The 26,332-nt window shown below is 42.2% G+C and overlaps 2 protein-coding genes across 3 annotated transcripts in view; one reads left to right on the forward strand and one right to left on the reverse strand.

The window, feature by feature from the left end:
- Positions 1 to 280: 280 nt before the first annotated feature.
- desmb (desmin b) lies at positions 281 to 11,809 on the forward strand. The gene is made up of 9 exons (XM_046052314.1): positions 281 to 993; positions 4,118 to 4,178; positions 4,285 to 4,380; positions 6,143 to 6,304; positions 6,492 to 6,617; positions 6,713 to 6,933; positions 7,413 to 7,456; positions 7,804 to 7,892; positions 9,199 to 11,809. Exons 1-9 carry the CDS (start codon positions 413 to 415, stop codon positions 9,238 to 9,240), a joined length of 1,422 nt encoding a protein of 473 aa, XP_045908270.1. The 5' UTR covers positions 281 to 412; the 3' UTR covers positions 9,241 to 11,809.
- A 444-nt stretch (positions 11,810 to 12,253) lies between these two features.
- The window catches only part of tmem198b (transmembrane protein 198b), a 32,444-nt gene continuing 18,365 nt past the window's right edge, over positions 12,254 to 26,332 (reverse strand). For both annotated transcript variants that reach the window (XM_046052328.1, XM_046052338.1), the window contains exons 2-5: positions 17,570 to 17,851; positions 16,872 to 17,453; positions 15,613 to 15,815; positions 12,254 to 15,457 (exon numbers count right to left, since the gene is read on the reverse strand). In XM_046052328.1, the coding sequence (XP_045908284.1) occupies positions 15,305 to 15,457; positions 15,613 to 15,815; positions 16,872 to 17,453; positions 17,570 to 17,738 (1,107 nt within the window). In that variant the 5' untranslated portion in view covers positions 17,739 to 17,851 and the 3' untranslated portion in view covers positions 12,254 to 15,304. The remainder of the gene's footprint in view (positions 15,458 to 15,612; positions 15,816 to 16,871; positions 17,454 to 17,569; positions 17,852 to 26,332) is intronic.

Here is a 26,332-nt window from a genome sequence, read left to right on the forward strand (position 1 = left end):
CAAAATGATTTTCAGGATGTAAACTGACAGGCTGCTAAAGAAGGAAGTAAAGTGTCAGAGAGACAAAGAGTGAAGGGGTGGACGGGGAAGGCATGGGGAGAGGGAGGGAAGCAGGGAGGAATGTGGAGAGGGAGAGAAGGAGAAGACGAGGGATGGAGGAGGACGTACATTTGGAGTGAGAGAGAGAAAGACGGGAGGGAGTGGATGGAGAAGAAGAGGTGGTAGGAAAGGAGAAAGGGAAGGTGACAGAAAGAGAGAGCGAGGGAGACACAGGGTGACACAGGGAGGGCAGTTCACAGTGAGGAGGTGGTGAAAGACGAGGGAGGGGGTAACTACAAATAGCCAGGGCCAGTAGGTTCTTCTTCAGTGCTCCACTCTGCTGCAGCCCTCACCAGGTTCTTTGTCCTCCAACATGGCCTCCTACGGTTCCTCCGCCCAAACCTCCTCCTCCTCCTCCTACCGCCGCCACTTTGGCCAGGGCGCCTACGCCTCGCCCTCCCTCAACCGCTCGCTGCTGGGCCACAGCGGTGGCAGCGGGGGCCACGTCTCCTCCAGGGTCTATGAGGTGACCCGGTCCAGCTCGACGCCTGTCTACCGGCTGTCTTCCAGCTACTACGGCAAGCCTGTGGCGACCTCCCGGGCCTCCGTCGGGCGCTCCTACGCCGGCATGGGCGAGACTCTGGACTTCAGCCTGGCCGACGCTCTCAACCAGGAGTTCCTGACCACGCGGACCAACGAGAAGGTCGAGCTGCAGCACCTGAACGACCGCTTCGCCAGCTACATCGAGAAGGTCCGCTTCCTGGAGCAGCAGAACCAGGTGCTGGCGGTGGAGGTGGAGCGCCTTCGAGGGCGCGAGCCAACGCGCATCGCAGACCTGTACGAGGAGGAGATGAGCGAGCTGAGGAGGCAGGTGGAGATCCTGACCAATCAGAGGTCACGCATAGAGGTGGAGCGAGACAACCTGATCGACGACGTGGACAAGCTCAAACTCAGGTGGGAGGGGCAAGACGGCGTGTGTGTTGTCTTTATGTTTCTGACCATTCACTGCAAGACTCACCTCACATATACTTTAAGTTTTGTCTGCTTTAATGTGTTTAAGATTATATAACAATGGATATATTGAACGATGGGTACTTTCAGAGGGATCAGAGTTTTAGACATAATTATAGTTTTTCTTCACAGACTTTGATTTCTTTTTAATTTTTGTGAAAACATTTTTGACTCAACGTTTATGGCCATTCTTGACATTTTATGATTACTGGTCTGCGTCCTAATTTGGGGTTTTTTGAAAGCAGTTTTCATGAAGTCGCGTTCGTCACAGTTCTCATGAAAAAACATCACAGAAAGAGGTTTGAGGATGATTCGCTGTTGCTGCAGTGAAGAACAAGCTGGGGTTTAACTCGCCTCCTGACCGAGTGAATTTGTTTAGCATATTTTAGGAAGAAGGGAAAACAATCTTTTTTTAAAATAATCCGGAGGGTCGAGAGGAAAAACTTTACAGTAACAGTTTTGTCCACGACAGCAGAAGCATGGGAGTCAAAAACTAACAATACTTGTTATAAAACATTAAAATCAGACTATGACTGCTCGATTTCAGACCTGGACGAGACAAAAGAACAACTTAAGAGTTATTTAGAAAGTACACAACTCTGCATACACATACATAATGACAAGGTCTGTGACGACACCATCAGTGAGTACATTTACTCAAAACACAGTGGTGGGAAGTAAATTCGCTCAAGTACTTAAGTACAGTCTATGTTGGTTTATATTTCTACTCCACTACATCTCAGAAGGAAATATTGTACTTTTTGGTACAGTTATGGTCAGCTTTGTAAAATAAGAAGCTACCAACAGGACATAAACCAGCAACATTAAAATGCATTAGAAATAATAATCCAGTGTGAAAATACAACACTCCTAATTGGACCATTCTGCATAATAAGTACATTTACATTATGCCGACAACACTTACATACTTTTACATATAAGTATAATTTTAAATGCAGGACCAACCCTAACCACCACTAATACGACTAAAACTACAAATACTCCCACTTACACTACTTAACTGCTACTTGAATGACGACTCCTCCTGACGCTATTGAATATTAATGTGGGGAATTAACAGTTACGTCAAAAGAATACATCAAAACAAACATAAACGCAGATACAGTTTTCATTAAAAGACATTAAAGTGTGTTACGGGTCGATTCACAGCCGAGACAGAATCAAAACATGTTCCACAAAGTACATTTAAAGTCAATTTCCAAGGCTTACACCAGCCTGCATCTGTAAATACACATGGACAGCTGAAATTTAGACCTGACAATGAGGTTGGATCAGGCACACGATGAGATTTTAGCAAGATTTTACTGCTAATGATTGTTTCCATCATGAGTTATGGAATCGATCTCCGTCACAGTTACCCAGAGCCCAAAGTAACCTCCATAATGTTTGTTCTGTGCAGCCAGTAGTGCAAACCTCAACGTTATTAACAATAAATTAAACACATTTTTGCAAGTTTTGAAACCGTGAAATGTCTTTGCATGAAAAATGTATTGATCCTCTGTAGGGGAAATTCTAGGCACATATAAATAATAAATAATAAAAGCATAATCAAGTATAAAATACACAAACTATATAAAGTCTAAAATAATATATGGTATCTTTACCACTAATGCATTTTCTGTTATTAATCACCTGATCCTTTTCCGCTGTACATGTTTACTTGTTTAGTGTGTAAAAAAATCTTGATTTGTAAAAAGTACAACATGTCCCTCTGAGATGTAGTGGCATGAGAAGAAACTACTCAAGTGAAGTACAACAAATGTAAGTCCAACTCGAAAAACAGAAAGAAAGTCAAAGTCCTCTCCCCTGCTGCGTCTCTGTTTTTAATCCAGAATAGTTTAACTATAAAAACGATGGATGGCTTTATGCGTGTGTGTGCGTGTGTTACTGCCTGACTCTGACCAAAGTTAGAGCACACACCATGTTTACACTGTCCTCTTCTATAAAAGGAGAGGAAAGAGCTCCCACATATCTGAAGGATCTCCAATGATCTGTCCTTTCTCTGTCTCTCTCTGTGGTTTACATCTGAAGTGCCACTTAAATAAAGATTCAGCGAGAGAGGATGAGTCTGAGAGGCTCCTGCAACTCAAGTTAAATATTAAACGATCACTCGAACGTCCCTTTACAGGAAATTAAAGAGTTTCTCTTACAATAAAATACAAATGGAGCTTTTATCTGGGCTTTTCTCTCCTTTTATCGCAGTCAGGATTTTATTATGTGACATTTCATGTGAACGTTTCACCTCTTTGGTGCATTTGATTCAAAGATGGTTTCTGGCTTAATAAATAAAATGAGCATCAGTTCTCTGCGAGAGAGGGTTTCAGCAACACCTGGTATTATGTGACAATAAATGTGCTGTTGACTTTTGGCTTCTGCGTTTCAGTTCAGATGTAGGCAGGCAAAATCACTTTCTCAACTCAGAGAGAGAGTTTAGTTTTGAGTTTATAAGCAGTTGTTAATTTCCAGAGGAATTTCCTTAAAATGATACAGTTTTCAGAAACTATATTTAAACATTTATCATAAAACTTCAATTAACAGCCCGGGCTTTTATTTACTTCAAACACTGATCTCACCCTGCCTATTTATGGGACAGGCCTTCAACTCTTTTCACACAAAGCTCTTGCTCAGCAAAGATGGGAAATAGGCTACAATCAAAATGTTTATTTCAACCAGGATGAATATTACTTAGAAAATATGGTTTTATTTCATCTGGCTTGTTTACGAGAAACAATTCAGACTCACTGGCTGAATTGTTTTGGTAAAATGAACCGAACGATTGAATTGTGGAGAATCTAACCGATCTAACTTTAAGAGGTTTCATACATCCAAAGAACTTCCACAAAAACCAGACCAGGCTTCTAACCAAGACCTGCGTTTTGTTTGTCAAAACATGTAGCCACACCAGGCCAGTAAAAGAGACAGGCGTCCAACAGGGACTCTGCTTGTAACTGAAGTTTTCATTTTCCATAAATAAAATATTTTTAACCCGATTATTCAACATTTCTGAGACTTTCTTTATGGTGTCGTTGTCTCTCACCTCCTCCAGACTCCAGGAAGAGATTCTCCAAAAAGAGGACGCAGAAAACAACCTGGCTGCTTTCAGGGCGGTGAGTTCCTCATGCATCACTCTTGATACTGTATACTACTACAGTAGGTATTAACAAGTACTCCAGTCAGCTTTGAAATCACAGCTGATTTACCAAACTGTCGCAGGATGTGGACGCTGCCACGCTGGCTCGTCTGGACCTGGAGAGACGCATCGAGACGCTGCAGGAGGAGATCGCCTTCCTGAAGAAGATCCACGAAGAGGTTCTCTCTTCCTTCTTCCTCTGTTTTTGTCTCTCTGTTCATTTTTCGTTTGACTCTGTTATCACGTTAAAAAAAAAAACACTTGACACTGACACACATCTACTTTCTAGCACATCATGACTACAGATGGATGGAGTGCAAATATTATGATTTATTTAGTAATTTTGGGGCACAAATAAATTTGATGCCACTTATTGAGGGTAAAAATGACTAAATTGAGGGAACAAAACAAGCACATTGAGTTTATTTGAAAGAAAGGTGCCCAAATCACATCTCAAGATTATTCAGGATAAACCAAAATCTGAAAGGGTCCGTATTGATTCCTTCCTGTGTGTTGTGTTTTTGCTTGCTGCGTTGGGCCTGTTTGTCTGTTTGTTAGCATCTGTTGTTACATCTGTCAGTCTGTCTGTCTGTCTGTATGTGTGTGTGTGTGTGTGTGTGTGTGTGTGTGAGATGACAAACGAGAGGATTCGGGAAGTATACAGTTTCACACACAAACACACACAAAGCTTGTGCGTTGGCAGCAGGCCCGAGCAGTGTAGCAGCAGAGCAGTGAAATCTCCCACAGCAGATGTACGGCTAAAATTACTCCGTGTACCAGCAGTGGACGTCCACGTCTCTGAACAATGCAGGCTTGTAAGCTTAGATGTGTGTGTGTGTGTGTGTGTGTGTGTGTGCTTTCAGCCTTGACACTGATAAGACTTGTCAGCCACAGATGCCAAAGCCAAGTGGTTGCTGCAGCGATAGTATTGTGTGATTCAGAGTGTTTTTAGGACTGTTGTCTGGATGAGCACAAAGCAAGAGCCACTGCTGCTGAGTGGTGAAGCCAACGTTGACGTGACTTGGAGCTACTAGACGCCGAGTCCACGAATACTTGGAAGTCTGCAAGGTGCCAGAATTTAGGCTGTTGGAATAACTTTGGAGAACAGTGCAAGTGTTCAGAGGACGAACTAAATTCATTTCAACACAGCAAATAAGCATCTGATCACAAACACTTGCGTCTTCATAGTGATTGCATCTGTGTGCATTTGCACTATGTCGTTGCTTCATTGTCTGAACGCACCTTTACAGGTGCTCATAACAGAAAGTAACAGACTGAAATGTCTTCATGTCAACATTAAAGCAACGTTGGGAGGTTAGACAACAAGCTCGCTCGTCAACTAAACATAGAGCTTCAACGATTTGTCAATTAATCGATTAATTGACTATTTTTAGGAAAAAATGTCCAAATGCTCCGATTCCAGCTGCTCAAATGTGAATATTTTCTAGTTTCTTTTTCTCCTCTGTGACAGTAAACTGAATATCAGTCACAGATGTGGGCAAAACACTGATCAACATTTTCACCATTCTGACAATTTTCAGACCAAACAACTGAACGACGTGAAAAGGATTTGACCAGATTAATTGACAATGAAAATAATCCTTAGTTTCAGCCCTAACTAAAAATGAAGATCACACAGTTACATCATCTACTTGTGAGTTTTTTTGGGACAGTGGCGCACATCAACGCTAGCAAAGACAACAGTGGTGTGTCCTGACGTGTCCGGGTTTTCTGTGGTCGTTGCTGGTTGGTTGCTACTCCCATTCCCACCTGGACATGTGCACACACACACACACACACACACACACACACACACACACAGAAACACACCCATGCTGGACACAAAACTAATCCCTTTAATCCCTTTTGTGCCCGACAAAACCAAAAAACACACACACACACAGCTCTAACCCCGATCTAACCTCCCTCCTCCTCCTGCAGGAGATCCGCGAGCTGCAGACGCAGATGCAGGAGACCCAGGTGCAGATCCAGATGGACATGTCCAAGCCGGACCTGACGGCGGCGCTGAGGGACATCAGGGCCCAATACGAGGGCATCGCCGCCAAGAACATCTCAGAGGCCGAGGACTGGTACAAGTCAAAGGTGAGACGGGGAGAGACTGTTACATCATCGCAACATGTCGGGTTTTAAAGGCTGACATTCAGATTTAATATTTTTATATTTGACCGAGTTTGACCAGATTATAAATAAAAAGATTAGTGTTTATCTTTATCCTTAGCTCTCTGTAGAAATAGCTGCAGTGCCTGACCTTTGACCTTTGTGTCTCCAGGTGTCCGACCTGAACCAGGCAGTGAGTAAGAACAACGAGGCGCTGAAGCAGGCCCGGCAGGAGACCATGGAGTTCAGACACCAGATCCAGTCCTACACCTGCGAGATCGACTCGCTCAAAGGCAACGTATGTCTCACGCACACAACACGCACACACACGCGAGTGCCTCGCGCTCTCCGAGCTCTGTTTCATCACCAGACTCGTCTCTTTGACAAATCCAGAACGAGTCCTTGATGAGGCAGATGAGAGACATGGAGGACCGCCATGGACGCGAGGCCAGCGGCTTCCAGGACACCATCGCCCGGCTGGAGGCCGAGATCGCCAACATGAAGGACGAGATGGCGCGCCACCTCCGCGAGTACCAGGACCTGCTCAACGTTAAGATGGCGCTGGACGTGGAGATCGCCACCTACAGGAAGCTGCTGGAAGGGGAGGAGAGCAGGTGAGACCGGTGATGTGTTCAAAGTAAACGGGGAATCGGCGGTTTTCAGTGCCTGCTAGAAAATGTGTGTTTGTGTGAGAGATTAAACAGCCAGACCAGAGTGTTATTTCAGATTTAATCTGAACAAAAAGAGTTTTTTTCTACTTATTTTCTGTTAAAGTCAAAACCTCTAATAGTGAGTTAATAATTTCCGAAGCCGGTGAAATAGGTTTATTTTTAGATGAAGTACAAGTGGGATTAACTGAAACCATATACATGAATTTCAAACCTGCTGACTAGACTTTAAACAGTGAATATTTATTTTCTTTAACAAGGGTTTTAAGTCCTAACTGACTTGTTGTGTGTTAAAAACAGGTTTTAAGATTAAGTTTCCATTTCTGTCAGGGTAGGATTAAATTACAATCCAAAAAAAGGGACAGCAAAAACAATGTGTTATTCAAATGAAGGTAAATTAATATATTGTGAATGATGTTTTGCAGGATTACCTTGCCTGTGCAGAGCTACTCCACCCTGAGCTTCCGAGGTACAAACATACTCGCTGTTCCCTGAACACACCACTAGAGGACACACGTCTCTTTTAAACAGCTCAGGAGTCTGAACTAACCCACAATGATGGAGCTTCTACACCTGAATTATGATCCATTCTCATTTAAACACCACATTGCGTGATTCCTTCAGAAGCAAAATATAATATAAAAGAGCAAAACTTATTACAAATGTTGTTATTTTCTTCTTCCAATACATCAAAATGGATTTAAAAGTCCTTTGCCAGACAGTTTGATATTGTAACGGGATTTTAAAATGCAACTTCACTACAACTGTATGTGTCTTCTGTCTTTTTGATGATGTTTTCTTGCTGGGTTTGACCAGAGACCAGCCCGGAACACCAGCAGCGCTCCTCCGAGATGCACTCAAAGAAAACCGTCCTCATCAAGACCATCGAAACCCGCGACGGAGAGGTAAAACACACGCAGAAAAGCATTTAGCAGAACTACTGGGAGCATCCTCCTGACAGCTTTGTTACTTAAGATTCAACCCAATGAGCTTATCAGTCAGTCCCATCTCCCCTTTCTCTCTTCTAATATCTCGAGGAAAAAAAGGAAAAACAAAAATAACTTTATGAAGAAAACCTGCAATGAAAACAAAAGAAACAATTAAGGCTTCAGTGTGACTCTCCTGCTGACATTTTAAACCATTAAACCACCAACGATTTCTCACATATTGACTAGTTTAATCTCCCCCCTTTCTGACCCTAAACTAATGGGCTTATATTGATCAGTATTTAGTCTGGGTCGGTGCTCATTTTTAGTCCCTTCTGCCCTAAATAGCCAGTCAATTTTATACACTGATACTGAAAAAACACAACTCTTCACCTCTTTACCTCCAGTCCTGGTAGATATTATGGCTCAGTCAGTGGCAGCTTTATGTTGGTAAATGGTAAATTAACACTCCTGACCTATGACCTCTGTGAAATATCACCTGGAGTCCGTTTTCAGCTTTAAAAGACATCTGTAGGAAAGCGTTTGCACCTTGCTGCACAACATTGTGACATTTTGAACATTTCATTCAGAAAGCATTCGCTATCTTTCTAAGAGAACGCACCTGCACACACATGCAGAGACTAGTTCAGCCATTCAAAGCTCAGTGGAAACACATCACACCAGCAGCTGAGAAAACCCAGGCGTGTTGAGACAAGGCATTTTCAACTGTATGTCTTGGTCTTGTATCTCCATCTTTGGAGATGTTGATGTTGAAGGAGGGCACGCTGTTGTGTTTTCCCACCTCTTTCATTAGACAAAACTTAAGCACTAAATTACAGACAAAAATTACTTGATATTTGAAGTGCATGTAAAATATGAAAAATATTTTGTGACAGTTCAATACTATGTTCTAATTCCATATTAATTGCAGTTAACTGAGTACGTACTGCTGAAGAAATATTGTGATAATATTTACATGAGGGAAATAACTAGAGCTGGAAGGTCAGTGAACACATCAGCCAATGGGGCTCCTACAAAGGTGGGTTGGGTATATGTTCATGACTCACGTGGCTTCAGGCCAATTGTTGTCTCAGACTGGCAGAGAACCAATGAGGGACATGGGTGAAACCATATTTGGTGCCACGCACGTCGGTACTGCAACTTTCAAATGCTACTGGTTTTAAATGAGAACTCGTGTCCTGACTCTCGCAGTGTCTCTATCTCTCTTTAAGTGTTATTTTTACACCTTTGAACGTCTCCTGACCGCCGTGTTTCTACCCTCCAGGTTGTCAGCGAGTCGACGCAGCACCAGCAAGACATCATGTAACCATGCGCAGAGGAAAAGAAGAAACACAAAACACTCTGTCCTTTCCTTGAGTGTAGGACAGATGACTTAGTCAGAAAAGGTGTGCGAATAAAACAAAGTAAAAAGACCTTATAAACTCATGATTATGGCCTGTAATGTTTTTGTTTTAAAGTTACTGTTGTATGTGAATTTAAAGCAGAGTGGTGGTATCATTAACTGTATCAGGGTTTATTTATCTCTGCTTAGCGCTGTGTTTTACGATGTATGTAGGTGGTTATAGATGCACAAGTGTTGTAGGTCTCGGCCTCCTGTCGCAATCGACCACATTTCTATGCAGTCCCAAACAGAGGGTGCATCCCAATTCTCTTAATTTGCATCCACGTATCCCTCATTTTTCCTTGTCCCGCTGACCGGGGATGCACCGAGAGAAACCATGCAAGACAGAGAGGAAAAGATAAATAAGAGACTTGAGAGTCACCTATACAGAACTAGGGATTTTATTTCAAGACCAGTCAAGACCACAACTGTGGGGATGTCACTAAATTACCTGTGCATTGTCTGATTTATTTGTTAACATCCTAAATTTGATTGGATGTAAAACTTTATTTAGCAACCTGTGTATATACTGTATGTTTCAGAACACTAGTTTTAGTTGCTTGCAAGCTATTTGCCACCTAGCTAGGTGCACCAGTTACCTGATGTAGTTAACATATTGAGGCAAGTAGCTAATGCAGTGGTAACTTTGTGAGAGACCGAGACAGGCCACATTAAGTTATGTAGCTAATGTGCGAGCTGAGTTACATCATCCTTATATGTCGGCTGCGTACAGCTCCCGACATTAAAGCTAGACGCCATGGTACTGCTTCCTCACCTGGGTGAGAGAGCAGTCCTACAGATGTGGCAGCAGAAGAGTGGAGAATAAAGATGAAAAATGTACATATTAAATAGGTTGCTCTGTACGGGCATAGGCACGTTACTTTAAGAGTGCTAAATATAATACGAAGGATCAAATATGAGTCAAACAAGACAGGAGTCAAACAGAAAACCTAATGCATGTTAGGTGGATGGTAAAACATGGGAAAGGAGCGCAGAATAAAGATGGTGAAGTTCATTTCAGCTCTTAAGTCTTTGTATTTGGGTGTTTTTATGGGAATGTGGATCTTTCAGATTTGGGAATCGCCTATGATTATTTTCCACATTTTATAGTGTGTCATGTAGTGTGAGCCACTGGTCTTGGTCTTGACTTAGTCTCAACCCCTCAAAGTCAGGGTCTCAATACACTCTGGTCATGGTCTTGTCTTGGTATAAGCCCCCAAAGTCTTGTTCTTGTCTTGGTCTCTGTACAATCTGATTTTGGTCTTCATACATTCTAAACTTGGTCTTGACTTAGTCTCAACCCCTCAAAGTCTGGGTCTCATCTTGGTCTCACCCTGCCTTGGTCTCAGTCCCTTCAAAGTCTTTACTTGTCTTTGCCTTGATACGCTCTGGTCTTGGTCTTGACTTGGTTTCAACCCCTCAAAGTCTTGATCTTTCTTGGTCTCGATCTCTTCTTGGTCTCGCCCTCCCTTGGTCTCAGTCCCTTCAAAGTCTTTACTTGTCTTTGCCTTGATACGCTCTGGTCTTGGTCTTGACTTGGTTTCAACCCCTCAAAGTCTTGATCTCGCCCTCCCTTGGTCTCAGTCCCTTCAAAGTCTTTACTTGTCTTTGTCTTGATACGCTCTGGTCTTGGTCTTGACTTGGTCTCAACCCCTCAAAGTCTCGGTCTGGTTTCTGTCTCGATAAACTCTTGGTCAGGACTTGATCTTGGTTGCGGGCCATGACTACAACACTAATGCACAAGCTACCCTGCAAAAAAATCTCCATGTCATTTTTGTGTTTAATTATCCTTATTTTTACATTCTCAATAGAAATCAACATGTTTCAATCATTTTCTGACGCATATGCATCTTGAAATAAGTAGGAACAAGGTGGGTTGCTTCAGTAGAGTATAGGAAGGATGACTAATTAAGAATTTTTCTGCCACAATATTGCCACAGTATTCAAATAACAACATTAAAAACAAGCACAAGCAACATTCAAAAGGCAAAAAAAGCATTTCAGATGGTCTCCTAAATAATATATTCTTATACTGTGGACACCTTCTGCTCTGTAATTTAAATTAAATGTCACAGAAAATTGTTTCCGAACAACTGAACCACTCCTCTGCTTTTGCATCTCATTTATTTTTATCGATAACGCAGTAATGTAGATTTTTCTTCTGTTTTTTTTCCTCCATACACAGTAGGTCAGAGTCATTGTTTTGTCCAATTAGGAGCGCTAACAAGAATCAGGTGAACTGTATGTGCATGTGGTTGTGCTTATCATCAAAGGGACGCAAAAAGGACAGATAAAAAAAGAGAAGATGGAGGAGGAGATTAAAATGTGTCTGGAGATGAAGCGAGAGATAGGCGGAAAGAGGTTGTGCGAGGTAGAAAATACAAGAACGACGGAGAGAGAGAGGGAGAGAAAGAGGAGGGGGGTCTGTTTTCAGGAACGATAATCCCTTGTGACTTTCAAATATTATTTGCTAATAAAAGTAAAGTGGATTTCATGTTGCAGCCGATTGATGTCTATGTCCTTGACGATTAAAAGACGACTCACACACATTGATTGTACACAGGCCCATAGGAACACATGCTTTAATAATCATAGTCAAAATTCAAATTTAAAAAAAAAAAGAAGCATGGAGTTACTGGCCTACAGTGATGACATTGTACTATCCTTTATAGAACAGCTCAAGAAATAAATAAATCAGCAAATAAATACACCCCACCGGAAAAGAACATGTCTCCTTTAAATTAGATCCCTAAGAAATAAACTGTTTGAATGAAATGATAAAAATTAAAAAAAAAAGGTTAGTAAGTGCTGTGTTTTATGTACAAATTTCACATTGATTCACATGAAGGGGTGGAGGTTATTTGGTGGGGATCATGCATTTCGGTTCCCTGCTGATGAACCACACCGCACCATACACCCTCCTCCCCCCTCCCCACACTCTTGCTTTTCCTTTAAAAGGTAAAGACATTAAAAGTATTCACATTTTCACTGGACACAAAAAGGTTATGTTGTCCCAAATAAAGAAAATCAATGCACATGACGGAAGGAGTTGTTGGTCTAAGTACAAATAGGTATGGCCTCTAGTCCACTTCATTCACACCCTCCGAGCCTTATTTACACTGGCATCTCAGCTTGGTCTCGTTTGTAAAAGGTGCTTTGGAAGAGTCACATTTTGAATACCAATAAATCATTTTCCAGTAGATTTATGTTGACACAAATCGGACCATCCCAGAGAAGATCTTTAGCTTTCACCAGCTTGGGGAAACTAGCTTGATTGCTTTGCAGCACTAATCAGGAAGAGGCTGCTGTTCTGCCACGCTTTTTTTTTAGTCTTCCACCAGATTTTCATCAACTCTGCCTCTGATTGGCTAGTACTCGTTGCCTCCGTTTGTTAGGGTTAGGGTGGAGTTAGGGTGAGCCAATCAGAGAGGCAGCGAAGGAGGCAGGATGCAATGTTTCTCGGACTGAACAACATGTTTTCGGTGTGCAAAGTTTTCAAGGTATGTTTTCTCCCATTCGGTGGGCGTGTCAGAGTTGTTGCCCAATCAGCTGCGACAAGTATGTAAACACAGCCATATTAAAAAAGGCATTAAAGTGCAGTGCACTTGGGTACACAACAGGGTGTTCAAGGCACCACCGTTTCTGTTGAAATAAACTCAGCCTGGTGAGCCTCAGGTGAGAAAAAATGACGTTGTTCTGCCAGAGCAAATGGAGCTAAAGCTCGAAAGTTTCTCACAAAGACAGAAAGATGAAAGAGTGAAACACATCCCGACCTCATCCGAATTTAGAAAAAAAACAAGAAATTCTCATCCCAGTGTGTCATTACCGACGCCTCCAGACGGAGTTATTGGATATGAAACGCTGCGGTTTGCTTGGTTGAAGCGACACAAAGGAGGCTAACCCTACCTGCTAGCACACTGAGCAGTACTAACGCTAGTCACAAACTTAGGTTTAGGCACAAACCCCTGTGATGGTTAGGATAATTCACTTTGGGGGGCTGTTAACGCCTTTAACACAAAAGGCTGAAGGGTACTTTTTCAGAAAGCGTCTGTATTTGACGCCCTGAGATGAGAACAGGCGGGAAAAACAGGAGCTTTTTGAAATTTGAATGAATCTTTGATTGTGAATTAAAAAATATATTACCCTAATACGTTAAGTCTGAGACACACGTTTAACACAAATCAGCATTTGGGAGGACCCTTTGTGCCGATGAGTTTGAATTCGCCTCTGTAGGTGAAAGACAGCATTACAGTTTAGCCTGGCTTGCTCACTTGTGTGTTGCATTTGTCCCACATCATGCAAAAGAGGAGGGTCCAGCTAGCATTTCATTTTGGACATGGAGTAACGTAGGGAGAGCTCAAATCACAGATGGGACAAAGCAACGGCTAACAACATCGGCCTGTGTGGCAGTTGGAATTGAAGTAACAAACTAAGTTTTGTCCTTGTTGACACAGAAATTGAACCAATCAAAGTACCCGCATTGTCAGTCAATACCAAGAATGAATGACCCTAATGAACGGTACTGTAGGGGGCACTGTCACTCCAGAAATTACAATTTTGACCACCGAAGTGCACAAGTCAAAACAATTTGGATATACTATATACACTGATTTCTTAGCAAATGTAATTTAAATTTAAATTTCAGACTTTTTTGAACAACTAGGATTAAATTAGTTTGAAACAATGGCGGATGAAGAAACAACTGAAACATATCTTTCAGCTACGCTCATGAAATAAAAGTATTACTACTCTGCTCAGCAGCGTAAATAATCTCTTGGAAGGCAAAGAGTTTGCACCGCAGGGATGAAATTCAAGTTGTGAATCAATCAGTAATTGGGGTTTTCTCTTGAAAATCCTCAACATCTTTTTCCATTTGTACTGTGTGAAATCTCATGTGAGGTGCCAGTGTAAATATGGCTTTCTTGCTGTCAGCAAATCCTCCTCATGTATCCAGGCATCTGTGAAGACAGCAGGCCAGCTCCACGCCAATATTTTTTTACCCTGCTTATTGTAGCTCCATAGCTACCCATTTAAAAAATCCTCTTGTGACCACATTTAACGCAAAAACAAGCCATCGACGGGAGATCTGCCAGTAACCCCCCTCCTGTTGCTGAATGGTACAGTCCACGGAGGGGCAAGGCACCTGTTAAAAACAGATTCCCCAGTCATCGTTGAGCAGTTTGACGCTTGTAGAAGTGTATTGTCCAGCACCAAGGGTGACGAAGGATTTCTCCCTTTAAAACACGACATTTCAAGGACGATATTTGTTGTCCAGATGGCACAGAAAGCAAATTTAAAGATCCTGGTTTGCATTTAAGGGCCCTCACTTCCCTTTATAGATGATCTTCTTCGGACTTTTAAGACGCCTACAGGTTGAGGAACTAGTTGCTTCTGCAGCATCAGTTCAAAAACAACGACAGTGGTAGAAACAGCGCGTTCAACAAGGGCAAAGTTGTATTTAGATTTTTCATACAATGCCTGTGTTTGAACCTGAGCCGAGTTAGCACTGAAACTGTGATCCCTGATCTGGTTTGACGTGACACGGTGACACACAGGCTGTGTGGCCGGGTAGAGCAGGCTGCTTCGGGTTTCCACATCGACCCTTAAGATTGTAGCTGCGGTCTGTGTTTGTGTTAAGTGCTTGCATGCATTTGTGCATTTGAATCTACTAAAAGACAGTGAAAAGAGGTCAACCAACCAAACCTCTGCACCACAACGATGGCTCCAGCAGGCAGCCATGAGATTTATGAACCAAATTTGAATTAGTAAAGGGTTAAACATATTTTGCATTTTGTGTAAATCTAGCCCTAAATATATTTTCATCCTCTTGGGGGTGTGGCTTTGTTTATACCCAGAATCTTTGCATTTAAAACCAGTGGTGGTTTGTTCTAGCACAGGCGGGATTACACCCATGCGGGGTAGTGATGGTAGTGTCGTGTATCTCCCTAGTTAAGGGGTTTGTTCAAGCATCCGGGAGGTGGGGGAGTAGTCAGACCCGTAGTGAAGGTCCTGCAGCTGCGGTGAGGGGCGTCGTTGAGCCGCAGTCGTAGCCCACATCCACCACAGCGTGGGGTCCGCCGACCAGCCGGCTCGGGAAGGGCTGCGCCTGCACCTGGCGTTCGCGGAAACTCTGAATGTAGCTCTGCATGGGACAGAAAAAGACCCAACCGAATTACAAAAACCCACACGACACTACAAAATACATGACCAAACACTAAACATAGCAGCAACTAACAGATGACGAACTACAGCAAAAACAAAATATAGATGACAGAAAATCAGATCACGGTTTCTCACCGGAGAGAGGACGTCTGTGTCGAAGCGTCGGATGGGGTTGGGTTTGCGACGGTAGGCGGGCTCAGGGTGAAGTTGCTTGGCCTGGTGGTGATGGTGGGAGGTTGAGCCGTGCTGCTGCTGCTTCTTCTTCTTCTTGCGATAGCGGTCATCCCGCTGACGAATCCGCATCACCTGCATCCTCCTCTGTTGCCGACTGATTATTACTGTGGAGGACAGAGGGAGAAGCTAGTGTTTTGCTGTGTCTGTAGCGTACCGAAGCTAAAGACGGAAGCTAGGCGGTGTATGCTAGTTGCGCTTTGGAGGTTTTAGTAAAGCTGTGGGTGGAGCTAGTGGCTCTGTAAATATCCCTTCCTTACTGGAAACAGTGCTTCTAATAATGACCCCAACATTAATAAACAAAATACAACAACAATGGTTCAACATGTACAAACTTGAGGGGTACTATGAAGGTGCCATGAGGAGCTCCTTTACAGAAGGTTCATGAAACTAGACTTAAAGGTCCCCTCTTTATTCTGTGCCTTGCCCATGGACACTTCACGCCTGTTAAGCATTGATTTGGTGAATTGCAGGTCAAAATATATCTGCTCATTGAGTTTACAACTGGGCTACATTTCGTTGTAAATGTTTAGAAGTTTCTGCAAATTGACATTTTTGCTAAACTTACATGGAAAACCTACTTTTGAGTAAATAAACATGTTTCAGTTGAATTTAGTTCAGTTTTATCCTTTGCCTTCAAAGACTTTTGACCCCTCAAATCACTAAAAAATGTCTAGAAATCATGCATTTAACATCAGTACTGACTGTTTAGACAGACATTGTACAGCTCCGTACATAATGCCATAGTACCCACAAGTCCTATCAGCCATCACTACAAAGACAAAATGCCGCCAGAGTTTTAGCATATTTTAAAACGTTGTAGCAGTTAGGGAGACTCAATTTAATTTTTTGTCAAGCAGGACAGTTTAGTGGTTATTTAAGTGGTGGAAAAGCTCAAACTGCAGCTCTCGATTTTACTTCCATTCCCTTTAAACCCCCCACATGCAGTACTTTTGTCAGCCTGAGGCAAGCTTACATTGGAGAATGTCAGAGACAAAAGATCTGAACATAAGACTGTTAATTGGCTCTGATCATACAACCATTTACATATTTTATTTTCCATCATGGTGTGCACACAAAGCTATTTGCTTTTAAACCAGTAAAGGGAGGCAAACCACGGATACTTATAGATTATAGTTTCATAGACAACCAGTTTCCCTCACCCTTGGTATGGGAGTATCCCTCAGCGGTCACTTTCCACTGGACCATGACACCCAGCAGGGTGAGGGCAGGCCACACCCCGAGCACCACCCATGTCAGCCAGCACACAGGCTTGACAGGTGCTGCTTTTATTCGCTCGTATATGTACAGCAAGAGGGCGAAGAGCTCCACAAAGTAGTCCAACGCCACAGTGATGACCGCTGCCCCAAACATCGCCGTGGACAGCGTGGTAAAGAGGCGCTGCCACTGTAGGGTGAGCACAGCGAATAGCATGCCCAGGCCAAGCAGCACGCCCAGAAGCACCCAGACAGAGCGCGGTGGGCTGTCGGAAAGCTCCGCCATGCCCACCAGGGTGGCCACAGCCACCAGCAGGCCCAGCAGCAAGCCCACCATAAAGAGGCCCACGCTGCGAACCAGCATGGTGACAAGGCCGCAGAGCGTGCCGATGCCAAGGCCGATGCCCACCGAGGCCTCCACGCTCAGCTGGGTGTCCAGAACGCGCTCCTTGTAGCAGAGCATGAAGATGACGACGGAGCCAAACATCAGGCCGGTCAGGAACATCACCGCTTTGAAGCAGCGATAGCCTGAAATGAAAGGAAGGAACACAAAATAACTAAATCAATCAACAGAAACTACTGCTGCATTTCTTTCTAGTCAAACATTCAAACTTTTTCTATCTCCAGCTGAATTGCGGACTCACCAAAGAAGCAGTAAATGATGCCAAAGAGGCAGCACATGGAGCAGACGACAGAGGGAACCACCTTGTAGCGGCCAGCGGCCTCCTCGCAGCCATCCAGCTGCCCCGGGCTCAGCTCCTGGTCGGGCTGGGCCAGCAGCGTCTCCAGCGTGGTCGCCATGGTGGTCTCCATGATGAACAGGAGGAGAGGGAAGGAGGGAGAGAGGAGGCGAAGAGGAGAGGTGGTCAGGTGGGAGGCGAGGGACAGGGGAGGCTAGGGAGCACCGCCCAGCTGCATGGTTTCACCTGTGGATAGAGGGCAGGAGAGAGAAGATGAAAGGCTTAGACAAAGAAGAGATTTAGAGGAGCGGGTGAAAAGAAATGAGCCTTCTGACCATTTAAAATTATTTTCCAATGATGTAATAATAATAATCATCATCTTTATTTATATAGGACTTTTAAAACCAACATTACAAAGTCCTTTCCAAGAATCAAATACAAGTTAGAAAATAGTTTGTAGTGTAGCTTGTGAATGGTTTATGACAGATCTCTCTCGCATCCTGGATAAAGGAGAGTCCTTGAATGCACCATGAAAAGTTTTCAAAGCTTGCACCTGTGTCATCAGGCGACAATAACTGAACTTTGACCAAAAATAAAGCTCAGTAAATGTTCACTAAGACTATTCTATCTACCTTTGCATGTTCATTTTCAGAAAAAGTGACTGACAGCAAAGTTTTTGTCATTTGAAATATGCTTTGCAGCGTTGTCAGGTGATTTAAATCGAATGGGTTAAACCGTGAAAAAAAAACACCAGCATGATCCAGAGGCTCAACAACACTGCCAGCAACCAAAACCCCCCGTTACCCTCTTAATAAAGTGGCTTTCAAATCTGCAGCAGTGTAAAACAGATTTTGTTTTGTACCCACACACACACACATTGGCACACACAGTTTGGCATCCCCCGATGGCGGAAACAGCGGATAATAATAGCTCGGATAACGGCGGGTGTTTGAGCTGGGCGGATGAGGGCAATCAAAGCCTCTCGCTCTCTGTGTGCTTGATCAGGAGGCACTTAAGGGGAACAAGAACTGCCGTCCTTTAGGCCTCTCGATCACAAAGCAAACACACTTCTCTAATGCCTTCTTTCTCAGCAAATCAGTCAGTCACTCCCAACACCCTGCATAAGGTCTATCTAATCTAAAATATAAGATAAATATCTAATAGTTGCCCTAAAGGGGAGTCCTAATACCGATTTAGTCTACTGGATTAGCAGGAAGTATTCCTTTTACATTCAGATTACGGGCCTTATTATTTTATTTTGAATGTTCGAGCTACATCAGCTCTCACCATATGATTCCTTTTTTTTATTTCCTTCCCTGCATCCTTTTTCTTACTTGCCATTTCAAATGAACATACACTTTCTTTCAATCCATCTAAACATTAATCCATCCAGTTTCGGAGTGACCTTATATTATTTGCATTATTATTACATCAATTATTATCATGTTGTAATTATCCATCTAGACGTCATTTATCATTTCTAAGCTTTCTCATATTTCACACTACAAGCTTTTTCCTGCATTTTGTTCCTTTTTGCAGCCTTTTTGTGGTTTATATGTTTGTTTTTGTGCTCTATCTTATCCCTCTGTCTATAGTCCCTAAGTTGCCTCAGATTTCACATAGAAGCCGTTACTTTCCTTTTGTTTCCTTTCGTTCATCCTCATCTATATTGCAGTAATGTCCTTTGTTAACAGCACTTGTTAAATAAATTTGCCTCGACGTTGTCTTTCTTTGCACCCACTCCTTTTATTCAGTGTTCAGCACGGCGGCTCCTGAAGTCCCTGCTAAGTCTCACCTTGTCTTTCACCTCGTTTCCTGCTGCCTTCATCCTTTAAAAGCCTCTTCGTTTCCTCCCCGTCTTCCTTCACAACCTTCCTAACCATTCACCAGTCTGTTTCACACAGTACACACGAACAAAGAGCTTAACGTTTAACTCAACTGCAGTAATAAAGCAATGTAGGAATACGACTAATCCAAGAACATCCACATAAACAAGAAACTATTTCTACTCAGAGAGGCACTGATACATGAACTCATACATGTCCTGTTTCCTCAAAAAAAACCTGACTGATGTTAAAACTAAATTTGTAATCTGCACAAATTCATGATATTGAGAGCAATGTGGAGCTACACAGGTGGTGAGCTATTAATCGAGAAGTTGGTAAGTATACAGTACAACACAGCACATGATATTTTATTGGGTAATATTCAAATACCCACAAATATTCTATAATTCAGTTTCAGAAATGCTTTGACTATGAAATCTTTTTCACAAGTCGTCAAATTCCATAACAGTTCCAGCATTTTCTCAGGAAGAACTCAGGAAAATACTTAAACAAACACAATTGAACTGGACAAATGTGCAGTGCTAATGTAAATTATACAAACGCCTTTCTAGTCTTCTGACCACCAAAAACATTTCTGGCCCACCCAACCCCCGTCTGACATTTCTGTTATTTATATATACACCACACCTCCAACTGCTTTACAAACTGACGCCAAGGGGTCTTGACCATGTATCCATGTGTGACGCCTTAGGTAGTAACAACAGTTTAGGGGTTCAGTGCCACAAAGAGGAGGAGCCGGGGATCGAACCAACAATCTTCCGATTACTTCTAAGCCACAGCCACAATTGTTGCATTAAAAAGTGCATATGAAGTTAAATTAAACTGATGAGAGAAAAAAACAATTTGGGCTGGAGGAGGACGCCAATCCTTCCCTTTCCTCTTTCACTTCCTTCTCTTTTCACGCTCTGGCTGTTTTCGTTCCCTCCATCTCGGGGTAGATCAGTCCGAATGTGGAAGGTTTCTGGGTCAGAGGTACTTATGCAACTCCTGTCTGGGGAACTTTGCTTTGATATTCATGAGCTCCCTCCTCTCCTCTCCTCTTTTGTTTCCTTCTCTCTCACATCCTACTTATTCTTCCTTCAGTACCTCTCCTCCTTTGCCCTACCTCACCTTCTGCTTCCATCTCTTAATCATCTGCTTGTTGTTGCTGGCTAACTCTGATGCCGCTCCTTCTCTTCCTCCCCTTTTTCCTTTCTTTTCTTGTCACTTATATTCCTCCCTCAGTTTCTAATTAATTACCTCCCTGAGGGTTGAGTCGGGAAGGGGTGAATAATTGCTTGTGTCACGCATGGGCGTTGAAACTGGTCTGGCATGTTTGACAACCTCTGACCTCTCTGTGGTGTGACTTGCTAATCGTGGCACTAAAAAGAATCTCAAAACAAGTCAAAACTTTTCTATAGTTCAAGGAGTTAAATGAAAAGATCTTTATAAATCCCATGTCTGTGTTTTAACGACAGAGCTGGGGTCAGGTTTTGGTTAGCTTAGCTTAGCATAACGACATCGAGCGGCAACAAACAGCTAGCCTGGCCCGGTCAAAAATACACCTACCACACCTCTGAAACGTACTTATCAACATGTTCTATCTTGTTTCTTTAATGAGTACACAAACAGAAATGCAAAAAGGACAGTTTGTGGTTTTAGGACGAATTATGTGGTGTAACTATTTCTTGGCAAACATTAGCCTGGAGCACTAATCGTCATCTGACAACCTGCACTACAGTCTGATGTGCTGAGTCAGATCAATGAACTGTTATTCCTCAGAAAGTTGAAACTTTTTCTTGTAACCCTGATGCTTTCAGTTTCACTGTGTAAAACATTTAGTTTTTCACGCACTCACATGCAAACTGATGGCATTTCTGAGTAGCCTGAAATGATTCACGCAGCAGAAAGAACAAAATGCAGCAAACGGTTTGCTTCACTTTGTCATTAAGCGTCCAACACAGCACACGTCATTGTGATAAATCAATTAGTCTATACATTCCATATGGCGTTTTTGTCGGTCGCCATTTTATTTTTTTTGTCCTGAAGAAGCTTCCACAGTATCATTGTGTTGCCTCTTCCCTTTTTTAACCTCAAATAAGCATCTGGTGTTTTCTTTTTGAACCGCCATTTAAGTTTTTTTATGTCCATAATAAAGATATGCACACAAAAATAGTTGATTTTAGTTTATTTTGTTGCCTTCTGTAGAGACTTTGATGTAATGACATCAGGAGAGGGACACCGGCCTTCAACGATGGCCAGAGGTGGAATGTAATGAAGTTCATTTACTTACTGTACAAAGTTGAGGTACTTCTACTTTACCTGAGTCCTTTCTTTTAATGCCACTTTCTATTTATAGTCCATCTCAGAGGGAAATATTGTACTTATTACGTCTCTACAATTATTTAACAGATTAACTTTTTTACATACAAAAAGCTTATAAAATATGATGTTTTGTTGTACATTACAACCCCGCAGTTAATACAAGTGCCGCTAAAATGATTAGTTGACTGACAAAAAATTAATTAGCAGCTATTTACTAATATTTCATGCAAAAGCATTTCAAGGTTCCGGCTTCACAGATGTGAATATTTGCTGCTTTTCCTTTTAATTATTTTAATAATCCTCATTTAATTAGAAAAATTTCGAGGTTTGAACTGTGACTGAGTAACTGTGATAACATTTCTCCCTATTTTCAGAATTTTTACAAACAATCGATTAATGGGGGAGATATTCAGCAGATTCATTTAAAATGAAAATAATTAGTTAAAAATGAGCTCCAGCAGTCACAGGGACATTTTACTGCACCAATAGTACATTTACACATTTAAGTACATTTTCCTGATTATACTCACATAGTTTTAAAGTGACATTTCAATGCAGGACTTTTACAGTCTGGAAATAGTACTTTTACTTAAGTAAAGGATCTGAATACTTTTTCCACCACTGTCTATGGCTGAAAAATATTTTGTCTTCTTGTCCTCTTTAAATAAAGTGACTTTTTGAGCGTGACCTAATTTAAAAAAGTTATATTTAGTTCATATAATAACACACCAGCAGTGGAAACTACATGTTAGCTTAAAGGTGTGAGGCAGCAAATCAAACTGTATCAAGTTATGACTGGTAGCATTAAAATGTGCATTGTTTTTGCAAAAATATTAAATAGTTTGAGCAACACTAACAACAGAGGGCGAAATAAATGAATTCCACCTTACTGAAGACAAATGAGCGTGTTTTGTGTTTGTGGAGCACTAAGTGTGTGTTTGCGTGTTTGAGACAGAAGCATTTGCATTTGAATAGAGACATAATGGAAACATAATGGAAACAGTCAGTATGGCAAGAGGCTGATGAATGGTGCAATAAAGCCCCAAAAACTTCTCTGGAACAAACTCTTACACACAAATCTCAAAGACACATAGAGACACACACACACACACACAACATATTATTTTTACATTTTCATCCCCATTTTCATCCCGTCAACATGTCGTATTAATAATCATCTTTTGGCGGAGGATTAGCAGGTTGCTGCCGGGTGACCCAGCGTGTGTGTGTGTGTGTGTGTGTGTGTGTGTGTGTGTGTGTGTGTGTGTGTGTGTGTGTGTGTGTGTGTGTGTGTGTGTGTGTGTGTAGAAGCATTAAGCTGTTTTGTACTGCAGATCAAAAAACATGCAGTTTTTATGTTTGCTGACGGATCATCCTCTGGTGAAAAAAAATAAAATAAAAGCACAGAGACAAAATTAAACATCCGAGGAGTTTTTTTCTTCCGCTGTCCGATTCCGCAACAGCAGCAGCAGCAGCAACAACAACACTGTTCTCCTGCTCCTGCTCTGCTTCCTGTCTGCTGCCATGCTGACGGAGGGATGCTGACAGACAGCCTGCAGATGACCCTGGTCCGAAGCCTGACCAATGGATGAGCAGCTTTAACTCCCATAGCAACAGCATGAGAGCCAATCAGTGGCCCCCTTTGTTCCTTCTGAATGTGTTCACATACGTCACAGTGTGTGTTTGTGTGAGCGTTATAAAAGCTGGTTCTGCTTCTATAGAAACCCCCCAGTGTTACCAACACACACACACACACACACACACACACACACACACACACACACACAGCATGTTTTCAGCACTAAATATAATAATAGTATTGATTTTATGAAATTAAGAAAATCTTTGTATTTGTGGTAAATATAATTTTCTGTAATGGGTAAATGACTTGTGTCATCGTTTAGCTGATCATACGCGCAGCTTTACATTAGCCATGTTTCCATCAGCTGGTTTGGAGCGAATAAACCAGGCTATGCAAAGAAGAGTTTCGTCAAAAGTTGAAGTGAAACATGGCTGTAATAAAGAAGTAAAGGTTGCGAACCAGAAACAAAGCCAATCGCATGGACCCGAGGACCATGGATCTGAGAAAAGAGAGAGGTCCTTAGGAATGTGTTTCAAGCGGGCAAGTATGTATATAATGGGAATATCCGGGAAGACGGCGACAGCCCCCATTTTGTTTGCTCTTGTACTCGCGCACTGAGGCGCCCGGATTTGCAGCAAACAAAGGCAGGCTAGCATGTAAACGTGGCTGTGAACAATGCAGGTTGAAGTAAAGCTTTTAAGTAAAATTGGGATTGCTGATGTTCCACGAGGAAGGAAATGAATTCAATATGTTTGTTAGAAAATAGAGACAATGCCTTTTCGTGAGTAACACTGAATGTAAAAAGAAACTACAAAAACAGCTCGGTGCAAAGAATCTCGTCTCCATGTAATAAAATGTTTTTAGAAACGTTTGTGCAGTGAGCAGGCAGACAGATCAGTTGCCTTTAGAGACAATGAAGTGGAAAATTACAGCCTCTTTCCCCTCATTGCCTCAGTATCGACAGAATCCCTAAACACAAGAATCCATCTCTGATTTAAAGAAAAAGGTCACTAAGTTTATCAAAAGGTTCACTGAGTTTGTGGATATTTCAGAAAGACCCACACTGACACGGCCATTTCCAGTGCTGACATCATGAGTCTGAACGGCTGAAAAAGAGACAAAGCTGTTTCATGAATAAAGGAAACCATGTCTATTAATACACAGACCAGAACCACATTTACTTCTGCAGACCAGTTTCAAAAAGCAAAATCAGCTCAAAAACATCTTAAACATACAAATGTTGGCTTCTTAAGTTAAGAAAATCGACCTGTGTCATTTGTCTTTGAGCTGACTGCAGCGAATGTCCTGAAATGTTTCTCAAGGCTGATGTGTTCAAGTGCTGCTTGCTGGAAGTTCTGGCATCTAAGATTAAAGAGCGAGGTGCTAATAAGTGATGCATTCGTGAACTATGATGGGTCACAATCAAACCTAAAAGACTTTGAGAGCATTATTGTGAAAAGGATCACGTGCATTTCGCGACATTTAAAGAGATTCAAGTTCCTACCAAAAGCAGCGCAACATACCACTGATGGCACAAGACTAAAGGGTCTGACACACCTACAGCATATGTAACACATCAAAAACACCAACTTGTATTGATTTTAAATGTATGCCCACACACAGAGGGTCAATGTGCCTCAGAGAGTTACATCACTGTCCTACATCTCAATGCTGGTGCACACTGAAGCGCCAGACTCGACACAGACTCGACCTCGTTCCGTATTCACATCCGTGCATAAGCGAGTTCACACTGACAAGTACCTGGATAACTGTCAAAAAGTCCGGTGCGGAACGAAGGACACTTCTCGCCCTTAACGGTCGCCATCTTGGCTACATAGCAGAAGGAGAGGGACCGACAACTTATTTTCAAACTTATGAAAATGGCGGCTGAGGAAACTGCAGCGGTTGCAATTGTAAAAGCAAAAGCACGGATATTTTTGTTTATTTTTAATCAAACTTAATTGAAGTAAAGTGAGCAAACAAGCCGGCAGATACGTTGGCGGGTGACAACTGCGGTCAAATGATGGTGATAATGATCCGCCCGGTTAAAATTCACCATTAAAAAGAAGAATAGGCAGTCAAATGTTTCCGGTGAGTGCATTACATCCATGATTGATTTGAGAATTTACATACTACGTAAGACGTATACACAGTGTGCTACTTGTTAATGTGCTAACAGTAGTATTCGAATCGACACACAGCTTAAGTACATCTGAGGCTGATGGAAATGTAATCCATCCAGCAGTTATCGAGACATTTCATTAACGACCAAATATGGTAACAAGACAAAAGTACAACATTTCCCTCCGTCAGAGAAAAGTCCCAATATGGAATCAGTCCAGGGAGCCACCAGCACTTCACATATGTCCTTCAAAAACATCTGCTTCTGTTATCTTGTCTTACAAGATTAAAAGAAAAATGTGTTTTCAGTAACATTAGCAGAGGCGGGCGACATGAGTCATTTTGCATCCATGCATCTTAATTAGCTTCGTCCCAGACAGAGAAACATCTGCAGAGATGAAACCGTGAAGCCTCTTGGTTTGACTCTTTATTCAGTTTGACCCAGTTTGTGTGTTTGATTAAATTTATTCTGTCTTCTTCGTCACCTCGATGACTTCTGAGCATCACATTCTAGTTTCTGTCCCTTGATCATTTCCCCAACACGCTCTAATTTCAGTTTCTGCTCAGTGCACTGAGGGCTGTGTACGTTTCATAACCCTGTGACTCATGAAATCTGTTCGTGATGCATTTATTTAAAATTATTTTTCTTCCAAATTCTCTTTTTGCCAGAGAAAGACCAACAACAACAGAATATCCTGCATGACTAAAGAGCAGGTTCAGCTAAGCAAAAACTCTCAAGTGCTTCTAATTCCGCTCACAAACGAGCCCCATTTGTTTACAAAGCTGTAATCACTAATGCACCAATATAACAAGACATTTCACAAGAGAAATTCTTTGAGTTCCTGTGAATTAAAAATGTGTTTTTTCACATGT

The sequence above is a fragment of the Micropterus dolomieu genome, linkage group LG01, assembly GCF_021292245.1.
Source record: "Micropterus dolomieu isolate WLL.071019.BEF.003 ecotype Adirondacks linkage group LG01, ASM2129224v1, whole genome shotgun sequence".
Lineage (NCBI taxonomy): Eukaryota > Metazoa > Chordata > Actinopteri > Centrarchiformes > Centrarchidae > Micropterus > Micropterus dolomieu.

Excerpts from the sequence above, each read along its gene's own strand:
- desmb (XM_046052314.1), top strand. The coding sequence starts at position 413 with ATGGCCTCCTACGGTTCCTCCGCCCAAACCTCCTCCTCCTCCTCCTAC. Across the intron at positions 6,305-6,491 it reads AGGACTGGTACAAGTCAAAG|GTGTCCGACCTGAACCAGGC; the intron begins GTGAGACGGGGA and ends TTGTGTCTCCAG. Across the intron at positions 7,893-9,198 it reads TCGAAACCCGCGACGGAGAG|GTTGTCAGCGAGTCGACGCA; the intron begins GTAAAACACACG and ends TCTACCCTCCAG.